We start from the raw sequence: 14,851 nt of genomic DNA, 5'->3' as shown, positions 1-14,851 counted from the left end.
AGCGCTTTTGCCCCTTTCACTTTTTCATAATGTTTCAATTTCCCCCTAATTTCACTATTTTCTATTTTTAGAAATTTCGCCCCTTAATTTTTCTCCGTTCTCAGTTTAGTCCTCGGCTTGCTGGAAGGACGCGTTCCCAAAGATTGAGATATTTTCTCATTCAGTCCTCATATGTTTTCGCGAATGTCATTTTAGTTCTTATTCGTTTTTTTATTTTAATTTATTACAAATTTTGCCTCTAATTTTACTCGATTTCAATATAATCCTTTGATTAATTCATTTTATTACTTATTCATTAATTTGTCCATTATTCTTAATTTTAATTACCTAATTTTTATTTTTATATCCATTTTTTAATGCCTAAATTTTATTTTTACTAATTTATTTATTTTTCATTCTTTTACTTTTAGAATACTTAACTTTAGTATTATGTATATGTGTTTTATTTCTCTACTTATTTATTATTATTATTACTATTATTATTATTATTATTATCATTTTAATGGTTTTATTTAATATTTCTTTATTCTTTTATTTATTTGTTTATTTTCAATTTGTTTATTTTTTGTTTATTTACTTATTTTTTATAATTGGTTGTTTTATTTTTATTTTATTTCTTTTATTATTTATCTTATTTTTATTTATTATTTTTGCTCTTATTATTGTTATTTATATTATCACATTCATTATTATTCATTATGCATATTAATACTGCTTTTTTTTCAAGCATATTGTGCCATTATCACTACAAATTCGTGTCACATTAATCTTTACTCGATACATAAATTATGATTTTAAAATAAGTGATACTTCGTATTTTGAGATTTGAAAGGTCGTACCCTAACTTACGCGGTTTTGATTCTCTCGATAAATCTGAATAAACGATTAAAAAAAAAACTAAATTTTAAATAATCTCGGGAGTCAAGAAAAAATCATGTTCCAACTTACGGAATATGATTTCTTTCTAAAATCAAGATAATCAAATATCTTTCAAAATAAGTAAATTTTTCGGCATTTATTCTCGTATCGGGAATTTAAGACATTGTGTCTTAACATATAGGACGTAATTCTCTTTTTCGATTAACGTGAAAAATACCTCTTTCTCGAAAATTTTTTAAAATTTTAACAAAGGATCGTATTTTAAATCTATTAAAGATTTTCAATTCTCGGCACTAAAACATGAAGTAATCAACTAGGTACCAATTTTGGGCGTTACAAGGGTGCTAATCATTCCTCGTGCATAACCGACTCCCGAACCCATCTTTTTGAATTTCGTAGACCAAAATTGTTGTTTTAATAAATCAAACAGTTTGTTAAAAACAACCACTTTTCGAGGTGACGCAATCCCACCTCATCAAAAAGGATTGGTGGCGACTCCCATGTTCGTTTTCGTTTTTAAAATCAAAGTCGACCCCTTTTACAAAAAATAGTTTTGACAACCAAGATCTAGTTCCATTTAAAAAGAAAATTATAGTGTATATTTATATTTCTAACAATCAAATTTTTTTTAAAATATATATAAAAATAGGAGCCATCAACTTACATTAAAAAAATTACTTAATTTTACACTATTTTATAACCATTATATCATATGCATCATATTAAGTTAAAACTTTTTTATTTTAGGTTACAACATTTCATTTTGACTTCTCCATTTAGTTTCCAATGTAAGTGTTTTTTTTTTACCGTAACTTTTTGTACTATCAATCTTTTCTTTTCCCAATTTTCTGAAAAAGAATTAATGAAATATAAGTTAGATATTGTAGTTGGCACCTATTATATACCATAAACAGAGACATAGCTAGGGGTTGGCATAGGCTTGACTCCCTAAAATAAAAAATAATTATTTAAGTTTTTAAAAATTTAAAAATTTTAAATTAATAAATATAAAATTGTACTTTGACCTTCCCTAAAATTATAAAAGTTTGATTTAATTCTTTAAAAATTATAAAAATATAGACTATCAAAAGTAAAATTTCATTGGATCCTTTAAAAACTTGTTCGACTTCACTTATAACCATGAAATAAAGATTAGAGATTGTAGTTGGCAAAAAGACTTTCTCAAGATTATACTTTTTTCTTCAAGTGGATTTAAATTGTAGGAAAGAAAACTTTAATGAAAGATTGAAAAAAAATCTTCATAAAAATAAATTTAGATTACAATTATTTCTTAAAATTTGGAAAGTAATAAAATGAAAAATGAAAGATACCAATGAAAGAACAAAAAGCAAAGATGAGAAGAAAGGTTTACCCTTTGATTGATCAAAGAGAAAGATAGCATAAAAAAATTAATTTATGATGGAGAGTAGACAAGGAAGTCAAAAGGAAACCAATGGCTAAGTGATTTGTACTTGAACAAGGTAAGAGAGACCAAAATAAAAGCAAATTATATTTATGGTCTTCATGCGTTGAAACAACCACCAATTTTAAACATTACTAATACATCAAATGCAAACCCTTAATAGAGATGACTAAGACTAAAGCATGAAACTAGTTCAACAAACCTAATTTACTAATTAGCAAAAAGAAACGAAATTAAGAGATATAGCCTTTTGGCTGCATGAAGTCTCCAAATTTGATTTTCTAATTTCCTATGCTTTTTGTGTTGTTGGTGGTGCTGGTGAAGGTGTACATTGATGTGCTTGAATCAATACTAGGATAAGTCAGTCCAGTAGTATCTGAATCTAATAACCCTACTCCTCCGCATACATTCGAATCCAACTCCGAATACACCTCTGATTCATCGTCGAAGTCCATGTCCCGAGCAACTGGGAACACTATATCCGGGTAGCTACACTCACTTGCCGGGTCCATCTTCGACATCTCGGCATCAGCAGCCTTTTGCAACTCTATAGCAAACCCCAATCTTTCCATCACATCATTCATTGACGGCCTATCGGTTCCTACATCTGCTATGCAACTTTCTGCAATTTCGACAAACACCTTAAAACACTCTGGAGCTATCTTTCCAATCAAATATGGATCAATAACCTTGTACAGTGTCCCATCAGCAATGCATTGCTTGGCCCAATGTGCCAGGCTCATTTGAGCTTCGGGCAATTTCGTATTCAGAGCTTTTCTTGCACATAACACTTCAAATAACACAACACCAAATGCATAGACATCTGATTTTTCGGTTAATTTATGACCCCGAGCATACTCCGGGTCCATGTAGCCGCGGGTGCCCTTTATCCCGGTTATGAGCAACTCGTCTTTGGGGTCTTCTTTCGACAACCCAAAATCCGAAACCTTGGCAGTAAACTTATCATCTAGGAGAATGTTGTTTGTCTTCACATCACGGTGGATAACAGTATGCCTCACTTCTGTATGAAGATAGTTCAATCCAGTTGCAGCTCCCTTGCAAATCTCAAGCCTTTGCTTCCATGTGAGAGGATCATAGGCAAAGCTAGTACCGTAAAGATGATCCGAGAGAGTCCCATTACTCATAAAATCATACACCAGAATCATCTCTCGTTTCTCATTGCAGTATCCGATTAAGGACACCAAATGAACATGGCGGAGCTGAGACAACATCTCAATCTCTGTTAAGAACTCTCGAATACCTTGACTGGATTCTGGATTCAGGCGCTTGATTGCAACTATCTTTTCACCTTCATCCATGAAACCTTTGTATACTTTCCCAAACCCACCTTTCCCAACAACTAAATCATCATGGAAATTGTTGGTAGCAGCTTTGATCTCATCCAGTGAAAAATGGCGGCATAGTTCATCTGGTAACAGTGAGGTCCTTGTGGATTTCCCTTCGTTTTGATTTATCCACCAGCAAAGCAAACTTGTTCCCTTTCTTTGCCGCCGAACAGCCATGTAAACCAGTAAAGAAATTATGGCAATCAAACCAGCCGCACATCCGACACCAGCAATTAGCAAGCTTCTCTTCTTGGATTTTGCACCTGCAGAATTGGACGAATCCGAAGGTGGTGGTGGAGCCACCCGTAGTTCTGGGTTTGGTTCGCCCAAATTGCCATCTGAGTTGCTTAATTTGAACACTTCAATCCCATTTAAGATAACATCATAGAACTTTGCAAGAATAGGATGCAAATCTATGGTGATGTACTCCTTTGATACTAACACGACATAATCCTTAAATATCGAAATTCTGCCTTGCCCAGTCCACATAATCACATCAGCGTTTTGTTCAGCCGTCTGACTGTTTATAAAGACCTGAAACTTCCGATCTCCCGGAGAGTTTATCAGATCTTGGGGTTCACAGAAATGAAGCCTCACCATATACCTGAATCCCGAACCCACGGGCAATCTCCATGATAAGTTATGCTTCTTGTTGTACGCAAGACTAGGCCCCATTGTCCGTGCAGTCCGATAAACTATCTCCGGTGCCGTATATCTCGGAATCATTGTATAGGTGATTGGCACGGAGGCGTTGACAGTGACATAGCTATTTTTTGTCATGTAAAAAAAGTCATCGGACCAAAGCCTGAAAAGGCCAGTATCATCGTTGGGCGAAATGGATTGGCCCCCAACATTCAATCGATACGCCATCTCAAGTGCGGTGTCATTCTCAACGGGGAATGGATAATTCTGACCAACGAAAGGGACATCCAATGAGTCAGGCGGCGTGTAGTAAAGACTGGTAGGCATCGACACGATCTCGATTCCATTGATGAAAGCGTAAGTATCGTTTGAAGCACTACGAGATGGAGTGAAAACAAGGTCCAACACCTTATTATCTTCCACGTTCAAACAGAATTCTCTGGAAAACGAATTTTTCCCCTTTGAATCTGCAACAAGGAAAGCACTGAAATTTTTTAGCAAAGTGAAAGAACCAGCTTTGACAGAGAAAAAGGCCTTGGATCTGTCGTATTCTTTATAGGACGCTGGATGGAAGTAGAGACGAACGAATTTCTGGCCTGGAGTAACAGGGAAAGTGTACTTGAATTCGGAACGGGAAACTCGGGCCGTCATATAAGGCACGGTTTCGGAACCGTCTTGAGTATCAGCTTCGTAGGCTTGCGATTTGTTGTGGGATGATTCGAAAGGTCCAAATTTTGAGTTCTTGTCTGCTGCCCAAGATCTGCCATCATTAGCTAATAAGTCGGTTGTAGCTCCACAATTCAGGGTGATATTATCCGTTGGAACGTATGCAGGCTGCTCTGATGCAACAAAAATGGCTGACTGAAGGATGGTTATGAGAATTATTACCGAGTACTTCTCCATGGAAACAAGTGAAAACTGACTATGAGTATATTTGTCTATGTAAATATATGTTGATGGAATGGGAACATGTTTTATCACTATATTTGCAAATTCATACAGCTTTTTGTTTATAGGTTACGAGTCTTTCTTTTCTTTTTTCTTTTTTCTTTTTTATATATTGCTTCAAATTAAAGCTAGATGATTGGAAAGTTAAATAGAAAAGGTAATCGCGAAACTCGTTTGAATTAAATATATTTTCACAAATAAGATTGACCGAAGGTCAACTACTTAACTAATTGATTTAAAATGGGATAATATCACGTTTGGTATCTATACTTTTATAAAATATTTAATATGATACTTAAATTATCAATATGTGTTATCATGTTACCTAGAGTTAACAACCTTAGTGAGTTATTAAATTAACCAATGGAAATTGATATGTAGAACTTTTTTCAAATCATTAAATCCACATGAATAATATAATGTTATGTGAAAAATTAAATAAAACAAAAAATTAAATTGGAAAAAAAACAAATAGCTAAACATATGGTTAATAAAAAAGAAGTGAATACTAAACTAACATGAAAATACTTGTATTTTTTATGTATAATAAAATATTATTCAAACATAAATTAAAAATATTATTTCAAATGAAAAATTCTTCAAGAAGATGATCATATGCTTAAATGGAGAAGATGAAGTTTTAGCTTAGTTATTTGTTTTTAAATTGTTCACATAATGTTGTATTATTCATGTGGACTTAATGATTTGGAGGAAAAATCTACGTATTGAATTTTTTGATGGTTTAGCAATTCACTAACGTTGTTAACACGGTACTATTATAAAACACATATTGATAGTTAGGTACCACATTAGACATTTTATAAAAGTATATGTATCATAATAAAATACATATTAATAGTTCAAATACCACATTGGACATTTTCAAAGTACATTTACAATATTGAACATTTATAAAAGTATATTTACTAAATGTGACATTATCTCGATTAAAATTAACTGTATGATTCAAAAGTTGAAATCAGTTTGAAATTAAAAAATTATCAAAACTTTTTAAAAAATTTATCTAAATTGCAATGAGGCCTTGGTGCTGTCTGTCAAGGTGGAGGTTTTTGGTATTTGAGAGACCAAATCCAAGTTTTATTATATGTAATTAGGATGTGTGGATATTTAGTTACATTATGTACGCACGTCATGTATGAATTTTGTCTGATTCTTTTTAGTTCTTTGCATTGTGTTTTATATTATTTTGATCTAAGAAGTATAATTACTCAAACTATTATTTGTATTTATATTGTTGTTGTGAATGTATTATATTTATAATATTAAGACTTTCAAAAGTATTATCTAAATTGAACCCAAATAATTTTGGACTTAAACGAGGCCACCAACTTTATCTATAAAATGATGCATTTGATCATTTTAACTCGTTTTAATTTAATAACAAGCGTTCAAATCATACCATTTATTTTAGTTAGGTAATTAAAATTTCTTTATCGAACTAGATACTTAAATTTAAATATAGTTTTAAAATTTAATTCGTAAATCGAGTCAAGAAAAATATAAATAGAAGGATTTACGATATTAGTATCAAATATATTAAAAAAAGTTAAGAAATTAACTCAAAAAATTATTAATTAATGTTTAGAGACTAAATTATAAAAATATAATCGCTATGAAATTTTAATTTGAAAAATACTTAATAACCTAATTAGCAATTAACGAAAAGATGTAATAATTATTTACCCATTAAATTAGTATGAGATAGTGGATGAGTACAATCATTTCCAACCATTTTCATTAAGCATGTTAATTATTTATTATTATCAAAAGTTATATAATTAAGAAGCTTAATTAACTTTAATTGCAAGTATAAAAACAAAACAAGTGGGAAAGAGAATAAGACCAACATCTTATTATTTAGAATTGTGCCGTCCATGCCCTACGAAGAAGAAGAAAGACCTTCCAAGCTTTTTAACAAAAATTAGTTTTAATTAGTTAAGGTAAGAGAGGTTTTCCTAGATGATTTTTATAGAACTTAAATCATTTGAGCCTATTAAGTCATGCCCAAGCATTTGATTATCCAATTTGTTAGTTTAGCTACCGTTAGTTAATAATGATGAAATTAAACTTGAATTTGATTAAAAAATAGTTTTTCAACTTAGATTTTACTAAGATTGTATTAGAATATCATGGAACTAGCTTAGAATTAAAGGTTCAGTTAACTTTAATATTAGGAACTAAATTGAATAAATTGAAATTTATTGAGAAATTATGCTATAGATTAGAAGTATAAGGTCCTTAATGAAAGAATATAAAATTAGATTATGATTCTATATTAAATACCAAAAATATGAACATTTCCAATATAAGGCCTAAAATGAATAAAATGCAACATATGTTTGATTATATGTTTTTGTGTGTTTGGGTGGAAACTAATATCATTTTTATTATTGAATTATCGAATGTAGCTGAAGACAACATCATGTCGTCTCGAAATAAAGGAAAGATGAAAGTTGTAGATGAGTAACTAATATGGTTTGTACTTTTATGATTTGAATTCAATATATATGTCTTATTACAAACTAGCTTGTTTAAGGTATGAATCCTAATTTTCTCATTATTTGGTTTGTATATGATGATATGAAATGTTATGATTTAAATTGAGATGACCATGGCATAAATGAGTATTATATGAAACTATGATTTGTGATAATGTAAATATATATGTGTTTAAACATTCTTTACCTTCTTAATGGTCTAGTGTCATCGACCGTGTATCAAAGTTCGTGACCATTGCACACAGAACATCTTATGGAGGTCAACTAATTAAATGGGGCTCTTTTGACCCACTTAAACTAGCCTGATTCGTGGAACACATGGAGAATGTAACACTCCAAACTTGATCCTCAAGTAAGATCCAAGAATGTCGTGTCACTATTTTAAAACCATTATCTTTAAAGTTATTTCTGGCACAAACTAATTAAACTATAGTGTAAGTTGTTATGAAATATAAACCATTTGTCGTACAGGACTACATGAAATAGTACATTTCAAAAGAAAGAAAACATAAATACTTCACTGTAATTTCAGTAAAATCATACTTTCATGAACATAAGTTTAAATACGAGATTCATTCTTCAAAATTAAACATCTTGACATTACCCTCATGTCATGCATAATACAAAACAATAGAAATCTCACAACAGCAATTGTCCTCTAGCGTAGTCCTCAGAAATTCCTTTACTTCAACAACAAGCCTAATAATGAAAGGTAACTAAGTAAGTTTAAAGAACTTAGTGAGTTCCCGTAGAAATCATATCAAATATTTACTATTACCCCAAATGGGTCAATTCAAAGAGTTAAACAATCACACAATATGCCAGATGACGAGTACCATACATAAACAATCTATACACCTGTTACCTTTCCTTGGACGTATTCAGTACGCCTATAACACCAACCAGACAAACTTTCTTCATGTTAACCAGGTACTCAAATCCTTTAGTAAGAGTCATATCATTCATTTCCTTTGTTGTGATTTGTCAATCTGGTTTACAACATGTAATTGCCCTACCAGAGGCTACACAATCATTTTTATGTATCGCGATCTACCAGTCAATGTGTATTGAAGGCAATTCCATGAATATATTTTCCTTAATCATCATTTTCATGATTTCGTTCATATCATTCTTGCTAGAATAGAAGGTAGTGTCTTAAACATGAAGAATAGTTCATACTCTTTATCACAGACAAACCAAAACCAAACTAACTACTCCAAACAATCATCCTTCATGTACAGACATCTTGTCTTTATAGAGTATGAATACTTACCTTAACCAAAGTATAAACAAAGACAAAACATACATGAAAGCAAGAAGGAACTCACCAAGAAAAACACCAAGTCTAAACAGCAGGACCTTTGCCTTTATCATGAGGACCTTCAAGATTTTCTTGAGCTATAATATAGATAGTTAAACTTATCATATTGCTATACCAGAAATTAAACATGCTTGTAAGAAACATTAGCATAAAACCTAGAATCAAGAAGTTTCCTTCCTTACATACACATCTGACACTAAAGCATGTAGCTCTAAAATCACTTAAATAACCAAGAAAATAACCTAGAGTTCATCGATAGTTACCAAGGTGCTAAAACGAACGAAGTAGATGGCTGAATACAGCGAACCCAACTTCAAGTAGATTTGTAGTCTTAAGTTTCAGAGAGAGTGAGAGTAAAGAAAATTTGGAAGGAAAATAGATGCAAAGAAGACGTAATACTTATCTAAGAAGTCACTACTAACTTTACACAACTAATCATGAAAGTAAGGTTTAGTGGAAAAGTCAAATTATCCCACTAACCCTCCATCGATACCTGTGACTAAGTACTCTCATAATAATTTTAGTCTTATTAACTACAGTAACTTAGTTCCATTTTAACCAGTCCTCATTAGACTAACTAAATCGTCCCATCAAAAAATAATAAGTAATTCTATCAATTAAAAACTTAACTTCAACACCTAAACAACTGGGATGGCATATACTCCACAGGAGAGTTCGCCAAACCACCAAGCTCGCCAAACACAACATTTGCCCAATTAGCGCATTCACAAAATCTTATACTTAGTCAAAACTAATACTTTACTCATTCAAAATTCATTTTAAATATCATATCTCATTAAACAGTAACTGGATACTAGGACTTCGTTGGGCGGGCTGTTATAGAGAAACCTATCTACTTGAAGCCTTGGTGGCCCAGTGAAACTAGTAAAACTAGAGTTACTGGGGTAATTAATATAAATCCTAAGGGATAAATATGTATAGAGTTTAAAACCTTTAGGACACTAGATAGGCATTAATCTTAGTGGTTGATGTAATTCAATCTATAACATTGGATTTGGGGGAGCTCAACTACAAATAAAGGTCTTGACCCTCATTTGTAATGGTCCCATTGTATTTCATTCTTGAGATAAAGAATATATTGAGAGTGTTTACTCAAACACATGGTGTGCATTACTTTCTTATGGCTTTTTCAATTTTCTCGTTGCTCTTTTACTTTTGAGTTTGCTTCAACTTTATTTTTGGTGCCTTAGAGAATTTTCGGGAGAATTCTAACTTTTTGAGTGTTAGGTTGACTTAGGCAAATTTGAAGCAAATAAATCGTCCAAGGCCATGCGGTTTGCCAGATTTAAGTTCTAGCAAAGAAGGTCATTTGGTTAAAAGCCAAGAACAATGATGATCTGTCTATCCAAAAGCCCAGGTGTGTTTTCGGTAAAGGGTTTATTGCTATAAATATCACAAACTGGCTTGATTTTTAAAATTTTAATTTTTCGTTGTGCGAGAAAACTATTTTCAAACCTATTTTTTTTTCCAATAGGTGGAGATGTTGGTCTTGTAAATTTTCAAGACACAAATAATTATAAAGTTTCACCCTGTGGCATAGATAATTAATATAGCTATGTTGAAAATTTAAAAATTAGGGATGAGGTACAAGTCTATAGTATTTGAGTTACTCATTATGGAAACTCAACTCAACACTTTATATAACATCAAGTCTCGAGTTCAATGAGACAATATACATCATCAGTATGTGACTGCTAGCACTATAAAATAATATATAATATATTATTGTGAGAAAAAATAAAATAAAAATAAAAATAAAAACACACACAAATTTTACATAGAAACCCTTTCGGGAAAAAACTACGGGCAGAGTAGAAGAAAATTCACTATGTCGAAAATTTGAATCAATACAAGAGGAATAGACTATGTCTATTTATAGGCTTGTAAAGCTATATTCTAGTAGGATTGAAACACCTTATCCTAATCAATATAAAATAGATAGAGTTTAATAAGGTTTAAAAATCTTATTCTAAAATAAAATAAAAGAAGTCTAGTTCTATATGGATTTTACTTTTATTTTATTTTTATCGTATTTTATTTAAATAAGAATTTGGGTCACTTAATTCTAACATATTGCAAAGTACAAAATGTTAGGTACTGTAACCATTGCCGGATCAAAGAGAATGATAGCATTAAAAAATAATTATATATTTTAACCTAAAATAAAAAGGTTTTAATTTAATCAAAGCCATTTATATATTTTGGTCTAATAGTTATAAAATAATTAATTTTACATCATACATATTATTAAGTGATATTTTTCGAAAATGCATGCATCTATTACTTTTTCTTTCCAAACTCAAAAGACAACCAATGGCTCTCTCTTATCGTCTATGGTAAGGTGATTTCCACTTCAACAAGGTTACAGAGATAAAAATAAAAGCAAATTACATTTATAGTCTTCGTGCATTTAATACATCAAATACAAACCCTTAATAGAGATCACGAAGACTAAAGCATGAAACTAGTTCAACACACCTAATTTACTAATTAGCAAAAAGAAAAGAATTTAAGGGATGGCTGCATGAAGTCTCCAACATTTATTTTCTAATTTCCTATGCTTTTTGTGTTGTTGGTGCTGCAGAAGGTGTCCACTGATGTGCTTGAATCAATAGTAGGATAAGTCAGTCCAGTAGTATCTGAATCTAATAACCCTACTCTGCATACATTTGAATCCAACTCCGAATCCACCTTTGATTCATCGACGAAGTCCATGTCCCGAGCAACAGGGAACACTATATCCGGGTAGCTACACTCACTTGCTGGCTCCATCTTCGACATCTCGGCATCAGTAGCCTTTTGCAACTCTATAGCAAACCCTAACCTTTCCATCACATCATTCATTGATGGCCTATCGGTTCCAACATCAGCTATGCAACTTTCTGCAATTTCGACAAACACCTTAAAACACTCTGAAGCTATCTTTCCAATCAAATATGGATCAATAACCTTGTACAGTGTCCCATCTGCAATGCATTGCTTGGCCCAATGTGCCAGGCTCATTTGAGCTTCGGGCAATTTCGTATTCACAGCTTTTCTTGCACATAACATTTCAAATAACACAACACCAAATGCATATACATCTGATTTTTCGGTTAATTTATGACCCCGAGCATACTCCGGGTCCATGTATCCGCGGGTTCCCTTTATTCCTATTATGAGCACCTTTGCTTTGGGGTCTTCTTTCGATAACCCAAAATCCGAAACCTTGGCAATAAACTTATCATCTAGAAGAATGTTGCTTGTCTTCACATCACGGTGGATAACAGTATGCCTCACTTCTGTATGAAGATAGTTCAATCCTGTTGCAGCTCCCTTGCAAATTTCAAGCCTTTGCTTCCATGTGAGAGGATCATAGGCAAAGCTAGTACCGTAAAGATGATCCGAGAAAGTGCCATTACTCATAAAATCATACACCAGAACCATCTCTCGTTTTTCATTGCAGTATCCAATTAAGGACACCAAATGAACATGGCAGAGCTGAGACAAAATCTCAATCTCTGTTAAGAACTCTCGAATACCTTGACTGGATTCTGGATTCAAGCGCTTGATTGCAACTAGCTTTTCACCTTCATCCATGAAACCTTTGTATACTTTCCCAAACCCACCTTTCCCAACAACTAAATCATCATGGAAATTGTTGGTAGTCGCTTTGATCTCATCCGGTGAAAAATGGCGGCATAGTTCATCTGGTAACAGTAAGGTCCTTGTGGATTTCCCTTCGTTTTGATTTATCCACCAGTAAAGCCAACTTGTTCCCTTTCTTTGCCGCCGAACAACCATGCAAACCAATAAAGAAATTATGGCGATCAAACTAGCCGCACACCCGACACCACCAATAAGCAAGCTTCTCTTCCTGGATTTTGCACCTGCAGAATTGGACGAATCTGAAGGTGTTGGTTCGCCCAAATATTCGTCATAGTTGCTCAACTTGAACACTTCAATCCCATTTAAGATAACATCATAGTACTTTGCATGAATAGGATGCAAATCTATGGTGATGTACTCCTTTGATACTAACACGACATAATCATTACGGATCGGAACACCGGCATGCCTAGTCCACGTAATCACATCAGTATTTTCTCTAGCCGTCTGACTGTTTATAAAGACCTTAAACGTCTGGTCTCCCGGAGAGTTTATCAGATCTTGTGATTCACAGAAATGAAGCATCACCATATACTTGAATCCCGAACCCACGGGCAATCTCCATGATAAGTTATGCTTCTTGTTGTATGCAAGACTAGGGCCCATTGTCTGTGCAGTCTGATAAACCATCTCCGGTGCCGTATATCTTTGAATCATTGTGTAGTTGATTGGCATGGAGGTGTTCACAGTGTAGCTATTTTTCTGTCATGTAAAAAAAGTCATCGGACCAAAGCCTGAAAAGGCCAGTATCATCGTTGGGCGAAATGGATTGGCTTCCAACATTCAATCGATACACCATCTCAAGTGCGGTGTCATTCCCAACAGGGAATGGATAACTGTGACCAACAAAAGGGACATCCAAAGAGTCAGGCGGTGTGTAGTAAAGATTGGTAGGCATCGACACGATCTCAATTCCAGTGATGAAAGCGTAAGTATCATATGAAGCACTACGAGATGGAGTGAAAACAAGGTCCAACACCTCATTATCTTCCACGTTCAAACAGAATTCTCTGGGAAACCAATTTCTCCCCTTTGAATTTGCAACAAGGGAAGCACTGAAATTTTTTAGCAAAGTGAAAGAACCAGCTTTGACAGGGAAAAAGGCCTTGGATCTGTCGTATTCTTTATAGGACACTACATGGAAGTAGAGAAGAACGAATTTCTGGCCTGGAGTAACAGGGAAAGTGTACTTGAATTCGGAACGAGAAATTGTTGAAGCTGATCTCCATGCAGTTGGTATGAAGCAAGTGCAGCTGGAAGCTGGCTATGCAAGCTCGTGACAAGCATGCAGCAACCTTGGTTTTGTGTTGCTGTTGGATTTGAACTAATATTTTGCTCAGTCTAGTTTATTATAAGCCTTTTGATTGATGTAATTTGATGTTGATAGAGCTGTTAACCAGCTTTGTGTTAATGTACAAGTTAAGTTTTTGTTATTTGAAAAGCTTAGTGGAAGTAGGTATATGTTTAGGTAGAAATTTGACTTGTAAGTTTTTTTATTTTGATATATGTAATGGCAACGTGCTAATGAGGTAGAATGAATGAAATACACTTCATTTCCATCAATACTCTCAACTGATTCCATTACTTCTTCATCTGTTTTCTTCCTTCTTCTTTTCTTTTGCTCGATTCCTTCTTGCTTGTTCAGCAAGCATCGTAAGTTGCTGCTTAAGCCAAGCTAGATCAGCTGCTCGCTTGCTCGTTAACACCAACAATTGGTATCTAGAGCTCTTGTCTTTGAGGACCTGTTCTGCTTGATTCAAAAACTTGAATGGCTTCTGCTAGCTTCTCTCCAACAGCACCTCCAGTCTTCACTGGTGAAGGTTTTCACATCTGGGTGGTCAAGATGAGGACCTACCTCCAAGCTTTCGACTTGTGGGAAGTTGTCAACATAGACATTGAGCCAGCTCCATTGAGGGCTAACCCCACTGTGGCTCAGATTCGTCAGCATGCGGATGAGAGGACCAAGAGGCACAAGGCCATGTCCTGTATTCAGAACTGTGTTTCTGATGTGATCTTCACTGGATCATGACATGTGAGGCCCTGTAGCAGGCTTGGGACAAGTTGTTGGAGGAATTCCAAGGCACTGAGAGGACTAGGCAGCAGC

General features: G+C 33.6%; 1 protein-coding gene and 1 pseudogene across 1 annotated transcript; both read right to left on the bottom strand.

The window, feature by feature from the left end:
* Nucleotides 1–2,366: 2,366 nt before the first annotated feature.
* LOC108471014 (receptor-like protein kinase FERONIA) lies at nucleotides 2,367–5,391 on the bottom strand. Its single transcript, XM_017772573.2, has one exon. It carries the CDS (start codon nucleotides 5,191–5,193, stop codon nucleotides 2,584–2,586), a length of 2,610 nt encoding a protein of 869 aa, XP_017628062.1. The 5' UTR covers nucleotides 5,194–5,391; the 3' UTR covers nucleotides 2,367–2,583.
* A 6,255-nt stretch (nucleotides 5,392–11,646) lies between these two features.
* On the bottom strand, nucleotides 11,647–14,329 carry LOC108473538 (receptor-like protein kinase FERONIA; annotated as a pseudogene).
* Nucleotides 14,330–14,851: the final 522 nt, after the last annotated feature.

Source organism: Gossypium arboreum, chromosome 7 (assembly GCF_025698485.1).
Source record: "Gossypium arboreum isolate Shixiya-1 chromosome 7, ASM2569848v2, whole genome shotgun sequence".
Taxonomy (NCBI): Eukaryota; Viridiplantae; Streptophyta; class Magnoliopsida; order Malvales; family Malvaceae; genus Gossypium; species Gossypium arboreum.
This window is presented reverse-complemented; position numbering and strand designations above follow the sequence as displayed.